The sequence below is a fragment of the Oncorhynchus mykiss genome, chromosome 11 (assembly GCF_057628025.1).
Source record: "Oncorhynchus mykiss isolate SJ-2025 chromosome 11, ASM5762802v1, whole genome shotgun sequence".
Lineage (NCBI taxonomy): Eukaryota > Metazoa > Chordata > Actinopteri > Salmoniformes > Salmonidae > Oncorhynchus > Oncorhynchus mykiss.
In genome coordinates this window covers 65,402,724-65,427,143 of record NC_143032.1, presented here as the reverse complement: position 1 = coordinate 65,427,143, position 24,420 = coordinate 65,402,724, and the positions used below count along the sequence as shown (strand labels likewise).

Below are 24,420 nucleotides of genomic sequence, written 5' to 3'. Positions count from 1 at the left end.
TCAAGCCCTGTGCAACTGGGTCCTGGACTTCCTGGCGTGCCGCTACCAGGTGGTGAAAGTAGGAAACAACACCTCCACTTCGCTGATCCTCAACACAGGGGCCCCACAAGGGTGTGTGCTCAGCCCCCTCCTGTACTTCCTGTTCACCCACGACTGCGTGGTCACGCACGCCGCCAATTCAATCATCAAGTTTGCAGACGCCAGAACAGTGGTAGGCCTGATTAACAACAATGACGAGACAGCCTAAAGGGAGGAGGTGAGGGTACAGTCTGCCCAACGCATCACTGCGGGCAAATTACCTGCCCTCCAGGATACCTACTACACCCAATGTCAAGGACAACAACCACCCGAGCCACTGCCTGTTCACTCCGCTATCATCCAGAAGGCAAGGTCAGTACAGCTGCATCAAAGCTGGGACCGAGAGACTGAAAAACAGCTTCTATCTTAAGGCCATCAGACTGTTAAATAGCCATCACTAGGCAGCTTCCACCCGGTTATGTAACCCTGCACAGAGGCTGCTGCCCTATATTCATAGACTTGAAATCACTGGCCTCTTTAATAATGGAACACTAGTCACTTTAATAATGTTTACATATTTTTGCTATTCTACCATATTTTAGTATATGCCACTCCGACATTGTTTATCCTAATATTTATATATTTCTTAATTCCATTCTATTACTTTTAGGTTTTGTGTGTATTGTTGTGAATTGTTAATATATTACTGCACTGTTGGAGCTAGAAACACAAGCATGTATCTACACCCACAATAACATCTGCTAAACATGTGTATATGAACAATACCATTTGATTTGATTTTAACAAAATGTGGAAAAAGTCAAGGGCTGTGAATACTTTCTGAAGGCAATGTAAGTTCTGATTGACATTAAAGGGAATGTTCTTAACTTTAACACCAAAACATGCTAAAAAGGTTCTCAGTATGTTTTTTGCTAACATAGATAGAATATTCCCCTAACTAATGGAAAACTGGCCACTCAAACATTTGGGGAACATTACGAGTAACATTACAAAACCATTCTCTCTCTCTAGAATAGACTCCACTAGCTCGTTCGATTAAATGCAGTAAACACATTTCAGTGGAATGCATACAGTTGTACAACTGACTAGGTATTCCCCTTTCCCAAATCGTTCATTATTTTCCATAGAACACATAGCCCCTTGTTGATTATCGCTTACATATGACTCTCGGGATATGAAGCAGACAGCTGCCAAACTAATGCTGAATAAAATATTTAGCTGGGAGCAGGTTGATAATAATGAGGAGTTTTTGGGTCACTGTCCTCATTCACTCCTCCAGACACCTCGGTCATGTTTCAGAAGCAAATCTTTTTGGATTGTTTTGAGTTCATCTGAAAATGTATGAATGTTTCAGGACTAGACCTACAGTATACAATGCCTTAAGGTCTATCCTGATTCCCTCTATGAAAGGTCTATAAATCTAGCCAGCTTTGTTGATATATTTTGCATTATTTAGGTTTTGCTCTTTAGTGAGGAGATCTTTTATGTAACAATGAAGGAGCCTTTTAAAGGCCTCTTGACGGTTTCTTGTTTCAAAGTGCAATATGACAGGGCATGTTTTAAGTGTGAAACAGCTGGCAGAGATCTAACATCTGTGGGTATTAAATAGTTCATGACCATATGAATGTCTGAGTGGCTGGGGAATATATGTGCATACTGGAAGAAACCACTGTGAGATTTTAAACCAAGTGCTGCTTTATTTACAAAGTGATGAAATAAATATGCTTTCATTTCTCCAGGTAAATTTGAGAGAATAATGTCGGCAAAGCAGTTGTAGACGGTATGTGAATGAATTTTGTCGACACTAGACACTTTAAATAACATGGAATCATATGACAAAATATAGTGCAAGCCAGGAATAGATATCTGTTTGCAATAATAATGAACAAGTACTTTACAAAAATCGAGGTAGAGAAAGCACACGCTGCTTCAATGATTACGTTTTACACAGATCAATACAGAGAATGTCAACAGAACAGAGCAGCTGTTGTGATCAACCGAAGTTGAGGCAGAGTTCCTAGAAGTTTGACCACATCCTGCTATGGAGTAGGGACAGCAGAAGTAGCAATACCTGATGCTTCAGGTGTTAGAGATGAAGACGTTGATGGGTGGACTTATTCCTTGTTGGGTGAACCTCATCAGCATAATTAGTGCCTTTTCCATAATGGTCATGTTGAATAGTTTGATCAGCTTTTGTTACAAAACAATCATAACGGTAGGGAAAATCAGTCTGTTTCGAGCAGCCAACTCTAACTGTTTGTGTATGTGGTAAAAACTCAACTCAGCAAAAACATCCCCATAGAGCTCCATAGTTTAAGATCACTTCTACATGTTTTACCCTTATGTGCTTAAGTATGCTTGGGTGACGTAGTTTAAACCACTGTGCTGCTGAACTACAGATGTAGGATCTTAATTTCAGCCAGTTTGCTACAGCAAGAAAATAATCCAGCAACAGGAAATGTGAATTATTATGTGGATTATAATGAATTACATTTTTTTAGGGGTTGATATACTTTTCGTAAGGGGAAACCAAGTCTGGAAATTACAAACTCCAGAAGCCTATTTAAACCTCAAATACACTACAAGTTTTAAATGTCCTGCATTGCAGGAAAGCTCTCATGCAACAGGGTGATCAAAGTAGCCCTTTCCTGCAGTCAAATGACCTTGTTGCCTCATGGGTGGAATGTTATTAATAGTTTTCATAATTTCATAATTAAGAAACATCATTTTTTTTAAACCGACGTGTGTTTCTATGTCAAAGCTTTTGTTATATTTCAGTCTTCTGTGATGTATATAAAGTGTACATTTAAAACATGATCTATATCTGACAGGGTACAGGTATCTTCTTTTTTAAGCCCATAACCATGTGTGTGAGGTGTATACTTTTGTTTCAAAGTAGATTTGTTTAAGACTACCAAGAAACACTCTGTGTGACCCTGTTTTAGTCCACTGCAGTAAAAGGTTTTAAGATCCTACATACAGTGCCTTGCGAAAGTATTCGGCCCCCTTGAACTTTGCGACCTTTTGCCACATTTCAGGCTTCAAACATTAAGATATAAAAAAGGTGGATTGTATTTATCATCATTAGTCATTTAGGTCAACATTGGATCATTCAGAGATCCTCACGGAACTTCTGGAGAGAGTTTGCTGCACTGAAAGTAAAGGGGCTGAATAATTTTGCACGCCCAATTTTTCAGTTTTTGATTTGTTAAAAAAGTTTGAAATATCCAATAAATGTCGTTCCACTTCATGATTGTGTCCCACTTGTTGTTGATTCTTCACAAAAAATACAGTTTTATATCTTTATGTTTGAAGCCTGAAATGTGGCAAAAGGTCGCAAAGTTCAAGGGGGCCGAATACTTTCGCAAGGCACTGTATGTACTGTATGTCAGATTTACTATGCACAACATTCTGCTGCAAGTTTCAATGCAGACTCCACTGAACAATGAATGCCAAATGAAGAGTTTTGTTTTCTGAAATAGTGAGGGTTCCTGTGGATTTTGTAAATGGGCATTTCTCAGAGATAATATGTTTCTAGTTACAGTACATTCTCAGAGATAATATGTTTCTAGTTACAGTACATTCTCAGGCGCTAACCATTAGGCCTACTTGTTGTACCATCTCTTTTTTCTCTTACCCATTAAATCACTTCAAATCACAGGCTTGTCATATTTGCTACCCTCAGGTGCTTTGTGGTAACATTGAACGATTTTGTTTGTTGGCTTTCATTTGCATTACGATTTATATTCAAAAGTAATATACTATCTTGGCCATGTACTGTGTGTGTGTCCCTTGGGTCTCTGTGTGTGTCCCTTGGGTCTCTGTGTGTGTCCCTTGGGTCTGTGTGTGTGTCCCTTGGGTCTGTGTGTGTGTGTCCCTTGGGTCTGTGTGTGTGTGTCCCTTGGGTCTGTGTGTGTGTCCCCCTTGGGTCTGTGTGTGTGTGTGTCCCTTGCGTCTGTGTGCGTGTGTCCCTTGCGTCTGTGTGTGTGTGTCCCTTGCGTCTGTGTGTGTGTGTGTCCCTTGTGTCTGTGTGTGTGTGTCCCTTGGATCTGTGTGTGTCCCTTGGGTTGACTTTGTAGTTAACTCTTTAATAGCTAAGTGATGTTGGCCAGCAGAGATCAATGTATTCTATTCAATGATTGAATAGAGAAACTGACAGGCAAAGGCATGTCTGGAAATAAAATGACAACGCAAAGGTGCCTTCTGAGGTGTATACTACAAAGCAGATTCAGTGAGTTAGCCAGCTAACTTTGATAAACAACTACAAATAACAGATGATATTATGGTTCATTAAAAAAGCTAAACATAGATACATGTATGTGTTTTTGGTTGTTGAGTCAATGAGACAATGTCAATTTCAAGATAATCTTTCTGAAAACGTTCAACATTTTCAGAATATTCAGGCTCCTTGATCCTGCTTTGTAGTATACCCCTCTGTTCTGCAGTGTTTTTGTTGGTAAACAGAAAACACTTTACTGCCTCCACAAAGTAATAGATTCACATATACCTATACAGACCACTTTCAATTGTTCACCATCATCACCTACTGTACCACAGACAAGATGAACTGGAAACAGTTATGTAGATACCGATTCCGTGACCTTCATTGGTTTAAATCAATAGCCACTGGCACCCACTTGCTCAAGCATCAATTTGGCAAATATCATCATGCAGAAATCTATTCGCAGCCCATGCTTTGAATGACCCAGAATTATCGCCTAGGTCCGCATGTCATTTCCCCAGTCAATGCACCATCCACCAGACATGAATATGAAGTCAGGACTGTGTAGCATATGCACAAAGCCAGTGTCAACTTGAATAGCCCGTCAAATACGGTCCATGGTTTTGGGTCCCAAAATAGAATGACTGAGCGAGTCACACAGACACAGACCTAAGGAATGGCCTTATCTCTGTGCCTCTGCAGTGGGTTACAGAGGAAGTAACAGTCAGCCTCTGTCTTTATCTGTCTTTATCTACAATACTACTGCCAGGGCACAGGTCATCCCTCTAAGCTTCCATTATACAACCACAGAAACTGCACTTCCCAGTAGTTTTTGCAATAAGGACGGCATTTAAAAATCCTTGGACGATTCTGGGGCCCCAAACTCTCCTCCTCCTCATCCTTGTCCCCTTCCTCCTACACCTTGAGGGCCTCATGCACGCCCACGGCGGACAGGCGTCGGTTGATGTTGCGGTAGCGGCATCGTAGCAGGTCCTTGTATGTGGAGCGCAGATCCCGGTTGAAGAAGGCATAGATGAAGGGGTTCATGAGGGAGTTGGCATAACCCAGCCAGAGGAGGAACCTTTCCAGCCAGATGGGCACGCAGCTGCACTCCACCCCGCAGATGAAGGGCCTAGCTGTGGACAGGATGAAGAAGGGCAGCCAGCAGACAGAGAACACACCGACGATCACCCCCAGCGTGGTGGCTGCCTTCTGCTCCCTTTTGAAGATGGAGATGTTGCGGCGCTCACGGGACAGCAGACGGGATAGCGCCGCACACTCCTCGGCCACACCTTGCGGCTTCAGGCCCTGCATCCTCAGCGCCTCACTGGCCACTGTCTCCAGCCGCTCCCGCCGGGCAAAGTCGGTGAAGCGGTGCTTCAGACCACTCTTGCGGGCGGCCCTGAAGATCTTGTAGTACATAAAGAGCATGACAAGCATGGGGATGTAGAAGGCCACTGCCGTGGAGTAGATGGTGTAGCCAAAGTCCTGGCTGATGAGGCACACGCCGCCCGTGTGGACATTCTTGGCCCAGCCACAGAAGGGGGGCAGGGTGATGGAGGCGGACACCAACCACACCCCCAGGATCATCTTGGCCATCAGCTGACCGTTCTGCCTGGCTGGGTATGTGAGGGGCCGGGTGATTCCCAGATACCTGAGAGAGAAGAAACAAAAATAATTTAGCAAGGTAAATTTTATTATCCCATATGGAAATGCAAGCAGGATAAACATACAAGGCTACATGCCCCCCTTCTGCGGCTGGGTCAAGAATGTCCAAACGGGCGGTGTGTGCCTCATCAGCCAGGACTTTGGCTACACCATCTACTCCAATGTAAAGATGGCGCCGGAGAACAAGGCTGATGTTTTACGTATTCCTAACCAATTGAGTTTTTTTGTTTGTTTCTTTGCGTTGTTAGTAACTTATTAACTTATTTTGTACATCATGTTGCTGCTACTGTCTCTTTTGACCGAAAATAACTTCTTGACATCAGAACTTCGATTACTCACCACGGACTGGCAGAATCCTTTTTTAATTTAACAAGTTCGACATGAATGATATATCACTTTCCCGGAAACAGGCCCAGATCCCCGTCATTTGCGTGAAGAGAAGGTGGAGAAAAAGGGGCCATAGGGTGGGCTACCTTCTGAGAATTTGTAGTCAATCGAATAAACCCCCATTTCCTTCCCTTCTGCTAGCACACAGCAATCTTTGGAAGATTAAATTACCAACGGGACATTCAAAACTGTAATATCTTATGCTTCACGGGGTCGTGGCTGAACGACAACATTATCAACATTCAGCTGGCTGGTTAAACGCTGTATCAGCAGGATAGAACAGGGGCATCTGGTAAGGCAAGTGGTGGCGGACTATGTATTTTTGTAAATAACAGCTGGTGCACGATATCTAAGGAAGTCTCAAGGTTTTGCTCGCCTGAGGTAGAGTATCTCATGATAAGCTCTAGACCACACTAACTACCTAGAGAGTTTTCATCTGCATTTTTCATAGATGTCTACTTACCACCACAGACTGATGCTGGCACTAAGAAAGCATTGAATGAGCTGTATTCTGCCATAAGCAAACAGGGAAACGCTCACCCAGAGACGGCGCTCCTAGTAGCCGGGGACTTTAATGCAGGGAAACTTAAATCTGTCTTACCAAATTTCTAGCAGCATTTTAAATGTGCAACCAGAGGGAAAAAACTCTGGACCACCTTTACTTCTTTTCTCTACTGTGTCATTGACTTGTTTGAGTTATTGGCTTGTTTATTGTTTACTCCCTGTGTTGTTGTCTGTGTCACACTGCTTTGCTTTATCTTGGCCAGGTCGCAGTTGAAAATGAGAACTTGTTCTCAACTAGCTGTCGTGTCTTTACTATCATTAAACTGAAGACGTATAGTTTTTATCAAAGATTCTCTGTAATTAGTATTACGCGAACTGATCAAACTGATTAATCATGTAACTGTAATTAACTAGGAAGTCGGGCACAGAGGAAAATATTCAGATTACAAAGTTATAATTTCCTAATATAACCTTTCAGATATTTTCACATCTGATCAATAGTCTTCCGATTAATTAATTATTTACTTTACCTCACGTTAGTCTCATTCCAAACGTGAATTGTTTGTCATCTGCACGAACCCAGTCTTCACTATGAGTCATCCATACATCAATTGTCTTAAATCATGTATTTATTAACTAACAATCACAGAAGTGCACACACAAACAAACAAAGTAAATATGGTTACAAGAAATGATAGGAGAATGTGCCCTAGTGGGCTAAACCGGCATGGCGGCTTGTTAGACAAAAGGGGGAGTAGGGTTCACCTGAGAAGTCACTACAGATTTGATAATTGTAGCAATTGAAATACTAATCCTTTGCACATGAACGCTCACTCATTCGGGAACAATTGCAATCAATCAATATATTTACGCTCAGTGTGTCGTCTTGATCACTGTTGAAAAGTTTGTTCCTTTTGTAGAATTGTCCGTCTCGCTCTCTCTCACTTTCTGTCGTGGTTAGAGGGGATAGTTCAGAGCGACATTCATTCATGTTGTTGTAGAATGGATGTTTCGGCGATTGTCGTTCTTCGCGTTCAATGATTCCTAGCTGCAGACTAGTAATTAATATCAAAGACTTGTTCTTATTCTGTCGGTATCGATAGTCTAAGAGTTTAACCACGTATTATGGTTAAAAGATTCAGCAATGGTCTGCAACCTTTGTACACTCGTAATAGAGAAAAACATGGTCTACTGAGAATTTCTCAAAGTTGGGGTTTTATTCGGAATTGCAGAAAAGGGCTGTCCCGGGATGCCCGGCCCTAACTGGGCTCATGGGCAGTCCTCGGATTTAGTTAAACTCAAAAGGGAATTGGAGTTTCCTTCATTAAACAGTCCACAATCACATTACACAATTTTACAAACTGTATCTTCCTCACTCATTCATCTTATACAACAATTAGATGTAAACCTCATATCTGAGGCTATTATACAGTATAAACAGTGTTATGGTAATGTGGCCGCACCGTCTCCCATGAGCCTCACCACAATGTAACAAACGGACCAGTTCGTAGCTGGATTCTTCACTGATCTTTTATACCTTCTCTGGAACATAAATGTTGTTCGAACCTCAAGTTCTGTGAGGTGCAAGAAATTCCTTTTTTCTCTGTGAAAATTCACTCTGTCGTTTTACTGTGTGGCCATGAGGAGATCCTCTCCTCGGGAATTTACGACCTCTCTCTGACCACAGCAGTCTGGTTGTAGGAGCAGAGAGCGGGGGATGGTGCTCGATGTACCCAAAGAGGGCAACATCATGACATAGCCTACCTGGTTAAATAAAGGTGAAATTTCAAAAAAATAAAACTCCACACAGAGACGTATACAAAGCTCACCCTCACCTTCCATTTAGCAAATCTGACCATAATGCTATCCTCCTGATTCCTGCTTACAAGTAAAAATTAAAGCAGGAAGCACCAGTGACTCGATCAATTAAAAAAGTGGTCAGATGAAGCAGATGCTAAGCTACAGGACTGTTTTGCTAGCATAGACTGGAATGTTCCAGGATTCCTCTGATGGAATTGAGGAGTACACCACATCAGTCATTGGCTTCATCAAAAAGTGCGTTGATGATGTCGTCCCCACAGTGACCGTACATACATACCCCAACCAGAAGCCATGGATTACAGGCAACATCCTCACTGAGCAAAAGGCTAGAGCTGCCGGGACTCTAACCTGGACGCTTATAAGAAATCCCGCTATGCCCTCCGACAAACCATCAAACAGGCAAAGCATCAATACACGACTAAGATCGAATCGTACTACACCGGCTCTGACACTCGTCAGATGTGGCAGGGCTTGCAAACCATTACAGACTACAAAGGGAAGCACAGCCGAGATCTGCCTAGTGACACGAGCCTACCAGACGAGCAAAACTACTTCTATGCTCGCTTCGATGCAAATGACACTAAAACATGCATGTAAGACCTTTAAACAGGTCAACATTCACAAGGCCACAGCGCCAGACGGATTACCAGGATGTGTACTGCGAGCATGCGTTGACAAACTGGAAAGTGTCTTCACTGACATTTTCAACCTCTCCCTGTCCGCGTCTGCAATACCAATATGTTTTAAGCAGACCACCATAGTCCCTGTGCCCAATAACACTAAGGTAACCTGCCTAAAAGACTACCGAATCATAGCACTCACATATGTAGCCATGAAGTGCTTTGAACGGCTGGTCATGGCTCACATCAACATCATTATCCCAGAAACCCTAGACCCACTTCAATTTGCATACCGCCCAAACAGATCCACAGATGATGGCATCTCTATTGTACTCTACACTGCCCTTTCCCACCTGGACAAAAGGAACACCTATGTGAGAATGCTATTCATTGACTACAGCTCAGCGTTCAACACCACAGTGCCCTCGAAGCTCATCAATAAGCTAAGGACCCTGGGACTAAACACGTCCCTCTGCAACTGGATCCTGGACTTCCTGATGGGCCGCCCCCAGGTGGTAAAGGTAGGTAACAACACATCCGCCAAGTTAATTCTCAACACAGGAGCCCCTCAGGCGTGCGTGCTCAGTCCCCTCCTGTACTTCCTATTCACGCATGACTGCACGGCCAGGCACAACTCCAACACCATTTAAGTTTGCCGATGACACAACAGTGGTAGGCCTGATCACCGACAACGACGAGACAGCCTATAGGGAGGAGGTCAGAGACCTGTCCGTGTGGTTCCAGGACAACAACCTCTCCCTCAACGTGATCAAGACAATGGAGATGATTGTGGACTACAGGAAAAAGAGGACTGACCTTGGTGTCCACATCACCAACAAACTATCATGGTCCAAGCACACCAAGAGAGTCGTGACGAGGGCACGACAAAACCTATTCCCCCTCAGGAGACTGAAAAGATTTGGCATGGGTCCTCATATCCTCAAAAGGTTCCTCAGCTGCACCATCGAGAGCATCCTGACTGGTTGCATCACTGCCTGGTATGGCAACTGCTCGACCTCCGACCGCAAGGCACTACAGAGGCTAGTGCGAACGGCCCAGTCCATCACTGGGGCCAAACTTCCTGCCATCCAGGACCACTATACCAGGCGGTGTCAGAAGAAGGCCCTAAAAATTGTCAAAGACTCTAGCCACCCTAGTCATAGACTGTTCTCTCTGCTTCCGCACAGCAAGCGGTAGCGGAGAGCCAAGTCTAGGTCCAAGAGGCTTCTAAACCGCTTCTACCCCCAAGCCATAAGAATCCTGAACATCTAATAAAATGGCCAACCAGACTTTTTGCATTGCCACTCCCCCCTATTTTACATCACTGTTACTCTCTGTTGTTATCATCTATGTGTAGTCACTTTAATATCTCTTCCTACACGTACATATTACCTCAACTAACCGGTGCCCCCGCACATTGACGCTGTACCGGTACCCCCCCCGTATATTGTTTCGCTATTGTTATTTTACTGCTGCTCTTTAAATGACTTGTTACTTTTATTTCTTAGGACCACTTTAAGCCATACACTCCACAGAGCTGGGCTTTACGGAAGAGTGGCCAGTAAAAAGCCATTGCTTAAAGAAATAAATAAGCAAACACGTTTGATGTTCGCCAAAAGGCATGTGAGAGATTCCCCAAACATATGAAAGAAGGTACTCTGGTCAGATGAGACTAAAATGTAGCTTTTTGGCCATCAAGGAAAACGTTATGTCTGGCACAAACCCAACACCTCTCATTACCCCGAGAACACAATCCCCACAGTGAAGCATGGTGGTGACAGCATCATGCTGTGGGGATGTTTTTCATCGGCAGGGACTGGGAAACTGGTCAGAATTGAAGCATGGTGCTAAATATAGGGAAATTCTTGAGGGAAACCTGTATCAGTCTTCCAGAGATTTGAGACTGGGACGGAGGTTCGCCTTCCAACAGGACAATGGCCCTAAGCATACTGCTAAAGCAACACTCAAGTGGTTTAAGGGGAAACATTTAAATGTATTGCAATGGCCTAGTCAAAGCAAAGACCTCAATCCAATTGAGAATCTGTGGTATGACTTAAAGATTGCTGAACACCAGCGGAACCCATCCAACTTGAAGAAACTGGAGCAGTTTTGCCTTGAAGAATGGGCAAAAATCCCAGTGGCTAGATGTGCCAAGCTTATAGATTCATACCCCAACAGACTTGCAGCTGTAAGTGCTGGTGGCTCTACAAAGTTCTTGTAACCATATTTACTTTGTTTGTTTGTGTGTGCACTTCTGTGATTGTTAGTTAATAAATACATGATTTAAGACAATTGATGTATGGATGACTCATAGTGAAGACTGGGTTTGTGCGGGGGGGGGGGTGTGAACGTTCAAGTCTTCTGTTTTTTTGTCTTATTTCTTGAAAAAATATTTTGCATCTTCAAAGTGGTAAGCATGTTGTATAAATAAAATGATACATATCCCCCCAAAATCTATTTTAATTCCAGGTTGTAAGGAAACAAAATAGGACAAATGCAAAGGGGGTGAATCCTTCCGCCAGCCACTATCTTGCATCTACTCAAATGTGTAAGCATTTCACTGTAATGTTCACCTGTTGTATTCGGCGCATGTGACTAATAACATTTGATTTGATTTGAAAATACAAAACATAGAGACACTGGGGCAGCAGGATCAGGAAAACACGACAGCACTCCGAGCTAGAACATAACGTTCTGAGAACCATCTGTTGTATAGAGCTTGAGAGCGTTCAGTAGATGTCCTATGGTTATTTTGCATACAACGTTCCCACAACTTTCTGGGAATGGTGCAAGATAGGTATTAAAGAAACTTGACAAAGCATTTGTATTTTCTTTATTTTTATTACTTTAACTGAATGTTTTCTAAAAGTTCTAACATGGTTACATTTTATATTTTTCTGGCAATAGACATTTCAACTGGTTTGACATTGGGAACAACATTGGGAAAAACGTTCTTCTGTGGAAATTTCAGTACTTCAGCATAACATTTCCTACAGGTTTCCTCATGGTTCTATTGAAAGTAATGTTCTCAAATAGTTCAGAGAACGTTAAGAAATAACATTCTTCTACAGAATATTCCACGCGCGTTCCCATGTGATAATATTTAATGTCATATTTTTATAACATTCCGGGAGCATTAAAAAATGGTATGACTTAAGAGATGTTCTCAGAACATTCAAAGAATGTATGTATCTCTTATGTCAGTCCTTGGCAATATTCCAGGAATGTAAAAAATAATCTACACATTAACATCAATTAGCTCTAAATTCCATTCTCAGAACATGAAGAAAACTTTACATACAAAAATAGAAGAACATGTAAATAACTTTCACAGAATGTTCTAAGAATGTTTTTAAAAAACATATACATTCCATTCTCTTATCAACTGGGTGATGGTAAGCTGAGAGTTTTTCCAGGATCAGACTGGTAGGTTGGTGTATGTGTCTTGCCTTGGTTACACAACAACAGAGTCATGCCACCACTCCACTCCACTCACTCCCCCATCCCAACTCTTACTAATGCATTAATAACCATCTCAGTCTCAAACTCTCTTTCTCTGTCAGTCCCAGTACACTTACACCACTGTGGTAAGACTGTGAATGGGTAATTAAATACAGTGCATTCGGAAAGTATCCAGAGTCCTCCTTTTCTCTCTCTCATCAATCTACACACAATACCCCATAATGACAAAGCGAAAAAGGTTGTTTATTTTTTTGATGAAAATGTATTAAAAATTAAAAACAAAAAAACATATTTACATAAGTATTCAGACCCTTTGCTATGAGACTCGAAATTGAACTCAGGTGCATCATAGTTCCATTGATCATCATTGAGATGTTTCTTCAACTTGATTAGAGTCCACCTGCGGTAAATTTAATTGATTGGACATGACTTGGAAAGGCACACATCGGTCTGTATAAGGTCCAACAGTTGATAGTGCATGTCAGAGCAAAAACTAAGCCATGAAGTCGAAAGAATTGTCCGTAGAGCTCTGAGACAGGATTGTGTCGAGGCACAGATCTGGGCATGGGTACCAAAAAATGTCTGCAGCATTGAAGGTCCCCAAGAACACAGTGGCCTCCATCAATCCTGCTCTCCCCCCTTGGGTTGTGCCGTGGCGGAGATCTTTGTGGGCTATACTCGGCCTTGTCCCAGGAAGGTGGTTGAAGATATCCCTCTATTGGTGTGGGGGCTGTGCTTTGGCAACGTGGGTGGGGTTATATCCTTCCTGTTTGGCCCTGTCCGGGGGTATCATCGGATGGGGCTACAGTGTCTCCTGACCCCTCCTGTCTCAGCCTCCAGTATTTATGCTGCAGTAGTTTATGTGTCGGGGGGCTAGGGTCAGTTTGTTATATCTGGAGTACTTCTCCTGTCTTATCCGGTGTCCTGTGTGAATTTAAGTATGCTCTCTCTAATTCTCTCTTTCTTTCTCTCTCTCGGAGGACCTGAGCCCTAGGACCATGCCTCAGGACTACCTGGGATGATGACTCCTTGCTGTCCCCATTCCACCTGGCCATGCTGCTGCTCCAGTTTCAACTGTTCTGCCTGCGGCTATGGAATCCTGACCTGTTCACCGGACGTGCTACCTGTCCCAGACCTGCTGTTTTCAACTCTCCAGAGACAACAAGAGTGGTAGAGATACTCTTAATGAAACTGACAATTATTCCTGAGGTGCTGACTTCCTGAACCGTCGACAACTACTGTGATTATTATTATTTGACCATGCTGGTCATTTATGAACATTTGAACATCTTGGCCATGTTCTGTTATAATCTCCACCCGGCACAGCCAGAAGAGGACTGGCCACCCCTCATAGCCTGGTTCCTCTCTAGGTTTTTTACTAGGTTTTGGCCTTTCTAGGGAGTTTTTCCTAGCCACCGTGCTTCTACACCTGCATTGCTTGCTGCTTGGGGTTTTAGGCTGTGTTTCTGTACAGCATTTTGAGATATATTTATAGCAGCCACATACAAACAGCATGATCACTTTGCTCGTTTTATAATATCTCCTTCTCGCATCTACGCACTCTCCTCTCACCTTTCTCTTCACTTGTGAACACAACAGAAAAGCTGTCTGTGAACAGGTGAAAAAAACTTTCCAAGCCAGACCTTCATACCATAACCGCTAACCGTTACACACAGCCTACATCATTGTCACCATATTAGCTAACGTCAAAGTCAACATAGCTACTAGAACTAGCTCGTTAGAAAATCTGCTACAATCATGCAGTACAGAGTACAGCAAGCAGTTTAGCAGTTACACCGGTGGGCCCTGGTGACAATACATTTATAAAACCAAAAGCTCACCTTGACTTGGAAGGGTTCCAGTGTTGGATAGTCATAGCCAGCTAGCTAACATAGCATTCCTTTCTGAGCAGGCTGTTTGAGTAGGCTAAACTAGCTACCTGCATTCGCTAGCTAAGTAAGTGAAAGTGAAAGAAAATCCTACGGAATATAACGTTAGCTAGCTCTCTCACTCTCTCTCTCTTACCTATCCTTCATTTTTGAAGAAATGTATTTGTTCAAAACTGTTAACACTATTATCTTTCTCTTTGAGTCAACTACTCATGACATGTCATGCACTGCAGCACTAACCAGCTGAAGCTTTTGCTTTCAGTAGTAGATTCATTCTCTGATCCTTTGATTGGGTGGACAACATGTCAGTTCATGCTGCAAGAGCTCTGATACGTTGGAGAACGGCATAATTACTGTGTAAGTCTATGGAAGGGCATACTCATGAGCCTCCTGGGTTTTGTATTGAAATCAATGTACCCAGAGGAGGACGGAAACTAGCTGTCCTCCGGCTACACCATGGCACTACTTCAGAGAGTGCTGTTGAGGCTACTGTAGACCTTCATTGCAAAACAGTGTGTTTTAATCAATTATTTGGTGACATAAATATATTTAATATAGTTTTATCTAAAAAGGTTTTCTTTTTTATGTTTAACTTTTTTTATGCAATTCACTGAGGATGGTCCTCCCCTTCCTCATCTGAGGAGCCTCCACTGCTTGACTTATTTTACATTTTGTTGTATTACAGCCTTACTTCAAAATTGATTTTAAAACAAAATGTCTCACCCATCTACACACAGTACCCCAAAAGGACAATGTAAAAAAAAACATTTTTTGTCAATACATGTTAGAAGCATCTTTGGCAGCAATTACAGCCATGAGTCTTTTTGAAGTAAGTCTCTAAAAGCTTGGAGACACATGGATTGTACAATATTTGCATTTTTATTTTTATTCTTCAAGTTCTGTCAAGTTGGTTGTTGATCATTGCTAGACAGCCATTTTCAAGTCTTGCCCTAGATTTTCAAGCAACTCCAGTGTATATCTAGCCTTGTGTTTTAGTTTATTGTCCTGCTGAAAGGTGGCTTTGTCTCCCAGTGTCTGTTGGAAAGCTGACTGAACCATGTTTCCTCTAGGATTTTGCCTGTGCTTAGCTCTACACCATATATTTTTTATCCCCCCCAAAACACTCCCTAGTCCTTGCCGATGACACGCATACCCATAGCATGATGCAGTCACTACCATGCTTGAAAATATAAAGAGTGGTACTCAGTGATGTGTTGGATGTGCCCCAATCATAACACTTTGTAATCAGGACATAAAGTTCATTTCTTCGCCACATTTGACTTTAGTGCCTTATTTATTCCGTACAGGCTTCCTGCTTTTCACTCTGTAATTTAGGTTAGTTTTGTAAAGTAACTACAATGTTGTTGATCCATCCTCAGTTTTCCCCAATCACAGCCATTAAACTCTGTGACTGTTTGAAAGTCACCATTGGCCTCATGGTGAAATCCCTGAGTGGTTTCCTTCTTCTCCAGCAACTGAGTTAGGAAGGATGCCTGTATCTTGGTAGTGACTGGGTGCATTGATAAATCATCCAAAGTGTAATTAATAACTTCACCATGCTCAATGGGATATTTAATGTCTGCTTTTGTTTTTACCCATCTACCAATAGGGGCCCTTCTTTGAATCTGTGTTTGAAATTCAGTGCTCAACTGAGGGACCTTACAGATAATTGTATGTGTGGGGTACAGAGATGAGGCATCAACAACCATTGTAACCACTACTATTGCACACAGAGTGAGTCAATGCAACGTATTGTGACTTAAGAAAATGTTTACTCCTGAACTTATTTAGGCTTACCATAAAAAAGGGGTTGAATATTTATTGACTCAAGATATTTCAGCTTTACAGTTTTTATTAATTTGTAAAAACGTCTCAAAATAGAATTCCAATTGACATTACGAAGTATTGTGTGTAGACCAGTTACACCAAATCTCAATTTAATCAATTTTAAATTTAGGCTGTAACACAACAAAATGTTAAAAAGGTCAAGGGTTGTGAATACTTTCTGAAGACACTGTAGCTGGCTCCCAAAGACTGAAATAAGATAAATATCTGTTTTCAAGTGCACTTCAAATATGCAGCATGCAATATGAATTGTTTTGATCGTATGAATAGGGAACACTGTTGACCATTTAGCCAATTTATTGAAAGCTAGCCAATGTTACAGTTTGAGTAGCCTAGCCAGCTACCGTAAATGTCAGTTTGTGTTTCATTAGCTATCTTTGTCAGTGAATTACATTTTGTAATCATGCTTATGCACGATTATATGCCTCATTTCAAGTAACTAGCTGCAGGCTAAAAGAAACATTCAATCATAAACGTGGCACTGAAACCGAAACAAAAGCATGTTGATCGAAGGTGTGTGTGTTTGAGTGTGTCAGGTATGCTAGAATGGAGGTTTAAAAACGACAGCTGCATATACATATTAGCCAGTACATATGGCATAGCCTACACATTTAGCAATAAAATCTCCTCTAAAAAAAACTGTTGTATAATGTGCTCTGCAATAAGATAAACAAAGTTTGATTTCAAAACCAGGTGAGTTTTCAAATAGCAGCTTCCCAATATCATGATAGGCGTGCATAATGTTGGATGCATTGGAATATAAGGTATGGAGAATGATAGAGAGGCTGTAGGATTATAGAAACAGTTGGGAAATGAATGTTTGAGTTTAAAATGCTAAATGTTCAGTGAATGTGAGTATATTAAGGTGGTTTAAATGATTCGCTTTCCTGCTAACCTTCTAAAAGTTGACGGTACCAAAATCTTGCCAATCCATTCATTAATCTACTAACTATGACAGAGTGTGAGACATGTTACCCATAATGTACGTTTCATGCATATACATTTGAACAAAGAACACCATCACAAATAGTGTTTCACAATTATTGAGTATGGAGACAAATAGCAAAGTTGTCTCAGGCAGTATTTGAAGTATCTAAATATAGTGTAACCTACTAATCAATGTATATCAAGTGCTGTGGAGGGCACAATCTTTCAATGTTGCAGTCCAGAAATGAGAGCTTTACCATCTATGCCAAAAGCCTGGGCCTCTGATGGACACTGTAGAACTGTCAGTATTCCCCCTTTCTCTCTAGGAGCATTTGTGTGCCCAGGCCCCATAGGCATTTCAAAAGGATCCCACCATGGTCACCAAAGTAGCTGACCGATGTAGAGAGAGAAGTGCCTTAGCAAAATGAAATCTAAAACTGGTGTGGTCCAGAGACGAGAAATGTACCATCTATGGCAAAAGCCTGGGCTCCTGAAGCGGTAGAATTCTCCCCACTGAATGTTACAATAGTAAAATAATCTGTTTATCACCTGTTAAACTGATTCTACATTGAATTTAGATTTGAGTTGCTCAAACAAGTACATGTCTCTGTAGTTGCCGTTCTTCAATCAAGAAAAATGCACTTGACTATGTATGACAAAATCCACAAAGAAAAGACAACAGGTGAATGCATACATACAGTGCCTTGCGAAAGTATTCGGCCCCCTTGAACTTTGCGACCTTTTGCCACATTTCAGGCTTCAAACATAAAGATATAAAACTGTATTTTTTGTGAAGAATCAACAACAAGTGGGACACAATCATGAAGTGGAATGACATTTATTGGATATTTCAAACTTTTTTAACAAATCAAAAACTGAAAAATTGTGCGTGCAAAATTATTCAGCCCCCTTAAGTTAATACTTTGTAGCGCCACCTTTTGCTGCGATTACAGCTGTAAGTCGCTTGGGGTATGTCTCTATCAGTTTTGCACATCGAGAGACTGACATTTTTTCCCATTCCTCCTTGCAAAACAGCTCGAGCTCAGTGAGGTTGGATGGAGAGCATTTGTGAACAGCAGTTTTCAGTTCTTTCCACAGATTCTCGATTGGATTCAGGTCTGGACTTTGACTTGGCCATTCTAACACCTGGATATGTTTATTTTTGAACCATTCCATTGTAGATTTTGCTTCATGTTTTGGATCATTGTCTTGTTGGAAGACAAATCTCTGTCCCAGTCTCAGGTCTTTTGCAGACTCCATCAGGTTTTCTTCCAGAATGGTCCTGTATTTGGCTCCATCCATCTTCCCATCAATTTTAACCATCTTCCCTGTCCCTGCTGAAGAAAAGCAGGCCCAAACCATGATGCTGCCACCACCATGTTTGACAGTGGGGATGGTGTGTTCAGCTGTGTTGCTTTTACGCCAAACATAACGTTTTGCATTGTTGCCAAAAAGTTCAATTTTGGTTTCATCTGACCAGAGCACCTTCTTCCACATGTTTGGTGTGTCTCCCAGGTTGCTTGTAGCAAACTTTAAACAACACTTTTTATGGATATCTTTAAGAAATTGCTTTCTTCTTGCCACTCTTCCATAAAGACCAGATTTGTGCAATATACGACTGATTGTTGTCCTATGGACAGAGTCTCCCACCTCAGCTGTAGATCTCTGCAGTTCATCCAGAGTGATCATGGGCCTTTTGGCTGCATCTCTGATCAGTCTTCTGCTTGTATGAGCTGAAAGTTTAGAGGGACGGCCAGGTCTTGGTAGATTTGCAGTGGTCTGATACTCCTTCCATTTCAATATTATCGCTTGCACAGTGCTCCTTGGGATGTTTAAAGCTTGGGAAATATTTTTGTTTCCAAATCCGGCTTTAAACTTCTTCACAACAGTATCTCGGACCTGCCTGGTGTGTTCCTTGTTCTTCATGATGCTCTCTGCGCTTTTAACGGACCTCTGAGACTATCACAGTGCAGGTGCATTTATACGGAGACTTGATTACACACAGGTGGATTGTATTTATCATCATTAGTCATTTAGGTCAACATTGGATCATTCAGAGATCCTCACTGAACTTCTGGAGAGAGTTTGCTGCACTGAAAGTAAAGGGGCTGAATAATTTTGCACGCCCAATTTTTCAGTTTTTGATTTGTTAAAAAAGTTTGAAATATCCAATAAATGTCGTTCCACTTCATGATTGTGTCCCACTTGTTGTTGATTCTTCACAAAAAAATACAGTTTTATATCATTATGTTTGAAGCCTGAAATGTGGCAAAAGGTTGCAAAGTTCAAGGGGGCCGAATACTTTCGCAAGGCACTGTATGTGGTCCCAAAGTCTAAATAGTGAATGCTTTTCCAACAGTCTTGAAGAAGTTCCCACATATTCTGAGCACTTGTTGGCTGCTTTTCCTTCACTCTGAGGTCCAACTCATCCCAAACCATCTCGATTGGCTTGAGATAGGGTGATTGTGGAGGCCACAGCTGATGCAGCACACCATCACACTCCTTCTTTGTTAAATAGCTATTTGGTTAAAAAGCCCTTACACAGTCTGGAGGTGTGTTGGGTCATTGTACTTTTGAAAAATGAATTATAGTCCCACTAAGTGCAAACCAGATGGGATGGTGTATTGCTGCAGAATGATGTGGTAACCATGCTGGTTAACTGTGCCTTGAATTCTAAATAAATCACTGACAGTGTTGCCAGCAAAGAACGCCCACAACATCACACCTCCTCCATGCTTCACGGTGGCAACCACACATGCAGAGATCATCCGTTCATCTACTCCACGTCTCACAAAAACACAGCAGTTGGAACCAAAAATCTCAAATTTGGACTCATCAAACCAAAGGAGAGATTTCCACCAGCCTAATGTCCATTGCTTGTGTTTCTTGGTGCTTCTTGGTGTCCTTTTGTAGTGGATTCTTTGCAGCAATTTGACCATGAAGGCCTGATTCACACAGTCTCCTCTGAACAGTTGATGTTGAGATGTGTCTGTTACTTGAACTCTGTGAAGCATTTATTTGGGCTGCAGTCTGAGGTGCAGTTAACTCTAATGAACTTATCCTCTGCAGCAGAGGTAACTCTGGGTCTTCCTTTTCTCTGGCGGTCCTTATGAGCGCCAGTTTCATCATAGCGCTTGATGATTTTTGCAACTGCATTTGAAGATACTTTCAAAGTTCTTGAAATGTTCAGGGTTGACTAACCTTCATGTCTTAAAGAAATTATATACTGTCATTTATCTTTGCTTATTTGAGCTGTTCTTTCCATGATATAGCCCTATTTGGTTAAAGACCAAGTCGATCTTCACTCCGACCTTGTCACAACACAACTGTTTGGCTCAAACGCATTAAGAAGGAAAGAAATTCCACAAAATACATTTTTACAAGGCATCTGTTAATTAAAACGCATTCCAGGTGACTATCTCATGAAGCTCTTTGAGAGAATGCCAAAAGTGTGCAAAGCTGTCATAAAGCCAAGGGGTGGCTATTTGAAGAATCTCAAATATAAAATATATTTTGATTTGTTTAACACTTTTTTGGTGACTACACGATTCCAGATGTGTCATTTCATAGTTTTGATGTCTTCACTATTATTCTACAATGTAGAACATTGTAAAAATAAAGAAAGTCCCTGGAATGAGTAGGTGAGTCCAAACTTTGAATCGGTACTATAAACAGTGGGGAGAAGTATTTGATACACTGCCAATTTTGCAGGTTTTCCTACTTACAAAGCATGTAGAGGTCTGTAATTTTTATCATAGGTACACTTCAACTGTGAGAGGCAGAATCTAAAACAAAAATCCAAAAAATCACATTGTATGATTTTTAAGTAATTAATTTGCATTTTATTGCATGACATAAGTATTTTACCACCTAACAACCAGTAAGAATTCCGGCTCTCACAGACCTGTTAGTTTCTCTTTAAGAAGCCCTCCTTTCCTCCACTCATTACCTGTTTAAACTCGTTACCTGTATAAAAGACACCTGTCCACACACTCAATCAAACAGACTCCAACCTCTCCACAATGGCCAAGACCAGAGAGCTGTGTAAGGACATCAGCGATAAAATAGACCTGCATAAGGCTGGGATGGGCTACATGACAATAGGCAAGCAGCTTGGTGAGAAGGCAACAACTGTTGGCGCAATTATTAGAAAATGGAAGAAGTTCAAGATGACGGTCAATCACCCTAATCTTGGGCTCCATGCAAGATCTCACCTCGTGGGGCATCACTGGTCATGAGGAAGGTGAGGGATCAGCCCAGAACTACACGGCAGGACCTGGTCAATGACCTGAAGAGAGCTGGACCACAGTCTCAAATAAAACCATTAGTAACACACTACGCCGTCATGGATTAAAATCCTGCAGCGCACGCAAGGTCCCCTTGCTCAAGCCAGGGCATGTCCAGGCCCGTCTGAAGTTTGCCAATGACCATCTGGATGATCCAGAGGAGAAATGGGAGAAGGTCATGTGGCCTGATGAGACAAAAATATAGCTTTTTGGTCAAAACTCCACTCGCCGTGTTTGGAGGAAGAAGAAGGATGAGTACAACCCCAAGAACACCATCCCAACCGTGAAGCATGGAGGTGGAAACATCATTCTTTGGGGATGCTTTTCTGCAAAGGGGACAGGACGACTGCACCGTATTGAGGGGAGGATGGATGGGGCCATGTATCGCGAGATCTTGGCCAACAACCTCCTTCCCTCAGTAAGAGCATTGAAGATGGGTCGTGGCTGGGTCTTCCAGCATGACAACGGCCCGAAACACACAGCCAGGGCAACTAAGGAGTGGCTCCGTAAGAAGCATCTCAAGGTCCTGGAGTGGCCTAGCCAGTCTCCAGACCTGAACCCAATAGAAAATCTTTGGAGGGAGCTGAAAGTCCGTATTGTCCAGCGACAGCCCCGAAACCTGAAGGATCTGGAGAAGGTCTGTATGGAGGAGTGGGACAAAATCCCTGCTGCAGTGTGTGCAAACCTGGTCAAGAACTACATGAAACGTATGATCTCTGTAATTGCAAACAAAGGTTTCTGTACCAAATATTAAGTTCTGCTGTTCTGATGTATCAAATACTTATGTCATACAATAAAATGCAAATTAATTACTTAAAAATCATACAATGTGATTTTCTGGATTTTTGTTTTAGATTCCGTCTCTCTCACAGTTGAAGTGTACCTATGATATTGTAAGTAGGAAAACCTGCAAAATCGGCAGTGTATCAAATACTTGTTCTCCTCACTGTATATACAGTTGAAGTCTGAAGTTTACATACACTTTGGTTGGAATCATTAAAACTCCACAAATTTCTTGTTAACAATCTATAGTTTTGGCAAGTCGGTTAAGACATCTACTTTGTGCATGACACAAGTAATTTTTCCAACAATTGTTTACAGACAGATTATTTCACTTACAATTCACTGTATCACAATTCCAGTGGGTAAGAAGTTTACATACACTAAGTTAAGTAACTTTAAACAGCTTGGAAAATTCCAGAAAATTATGTCATGGCTTTAGAAGTGCCTGTCACCAAGGCTCGATCCTAGGCCCCACGCTCTTTCCAATTTACATCAACAACATAGCTCAGGCAGTAGGAAGCTCTCTCATCCATTTATATACAGCTGATAGTCTTATACTCAGCAAGCCCCCCCCCGGATCTGGTGTTAAATTCTCTACAACAAAGCTTTCTTAGTGTCCAACAAGCTTTCTCTACCCTTAACCTTGATCTGAACACCTCCAAAACAAAGGTCATGTGGTTTGGTAAGAATAATGACCCTCCTCCCACCGGTGTTATTACCTCTGAGGGTTTAGAACTTGAGGTAGTCACCTCATACAAGTACTTGGGAGTATGGCTAGACGGTGCACTGTCCTTCTCTCAGCACATATCAAAGCTGTAGGCTAAAGTTAAATCTAGACATGGTTTCCTCTATCGTAATTGCTCCTCTTTCACCCCAGCTGCCAAACTAACCCTGAATCGGATGACCATCCTACCCATGCTAGATTACGGAGACATCATTTATAGATTGGCAGGTAAGGGTGCTCTCGAGCGGCTAGATGTTCTTTACCATTTGGCCATCAGATTTGCCACCAATGCTCCTTATAGGTCACATCACTGCACTCTATATTCTTCTGTAAACTGGTCATCTCTGAATACCCGTCGCAAGACCCACTGGTTGATGCTTATTTATAAAACTCTCTTAGGCCTCTCTCCCCCCTATCTGAGATATCTACTGCAGCCCTCATCCTCCACATACAACACCCGTTCTGCCAGTCACATTTGGTTAAAGGTCCCCAAGGCACACACATCCCTGGGTCGCTCGTCTTTTCAGTTCGCTGCAGCTAGCGACTGGAATGAGCTGCAACAAACACTCAAACTGGACAGTTTTATCTCAATCTCTTGATTCAAAGCCTCAATCATGGACACTCTTACTGACAATTGTGGCTGCTTTATGTGATGTATTGTTGTCTCTACCTTCTTGCGCTTTGTGCTGTTTTCTGTGTTGTGTTACTACCATGTTGTGTTGTCATGGTAGCTTTGCTATGTTGTTGTCTTAGGTCTCTCTTTATGTAGTGTTGTCTCTCTTGTTGTGATGTGTGTTTTGTCCTATATTTATATTGTATTTACTTTTTATTTCTAATCGCAGGCCCCCGTCCCCGCAGGAGGCCTTCTGCCTTTTGGTAGGCTGTCATTGTAAATACAATTTGTTCTTAACTGACTTTTCTAGTTAAATAAAGGTTAAATAAATACAAATTTAAAAAAGAACACATTGGCCTCCATCATTCTTAAATGGAATTAGTTTGGAACCACCAAGACACTACCTAGAGCTGGCCGCCCAGCCAAACTGAGCAATCACCGGAGAAGGGCCTTTGTCAGAGAGGTGACCAAGACCCGATGGCCAATCTGACAGAGCTCTAGGGTTCCTTTGTGGAGATGGGAGAACCTTCCAGAAGGACAACAATCTCTGCAGCACTCTACCAATCAAGCCTTTATGGTAGAGTGGCCAGACGAAAGCCACTCCTCAGTAAAAAGGCACGTGACAGCCCG

General features: G+C 42.0%; 1 protein-coding gene across 1 annotated transcript in view; it reads right to left on the bottom strand.

Moving 5' to 3' along the window:
* Positions 1-1,716: 1,716 nt before the first annotated feature.
* The window catches only part of LOC110536220 (5-hydroxytryptamine receptor 7-like), an 85,998-nt gene continuing 63,294 nt past the window's right edge, over positions 1,717-24,420 (bottom strand). Inside the window, exon 2 of the mRNA XM_021621855.3 lies at positions 1,717-5,915. Coding sequence (XP_021477530.1) covers positions 5,177-5,915 — 739 coding nt within the window. The 3' untranslated portion in view covers positions 1,717-5,176. The remainder of the gene's footprint in view (positions 5,916-24,420) is intronic.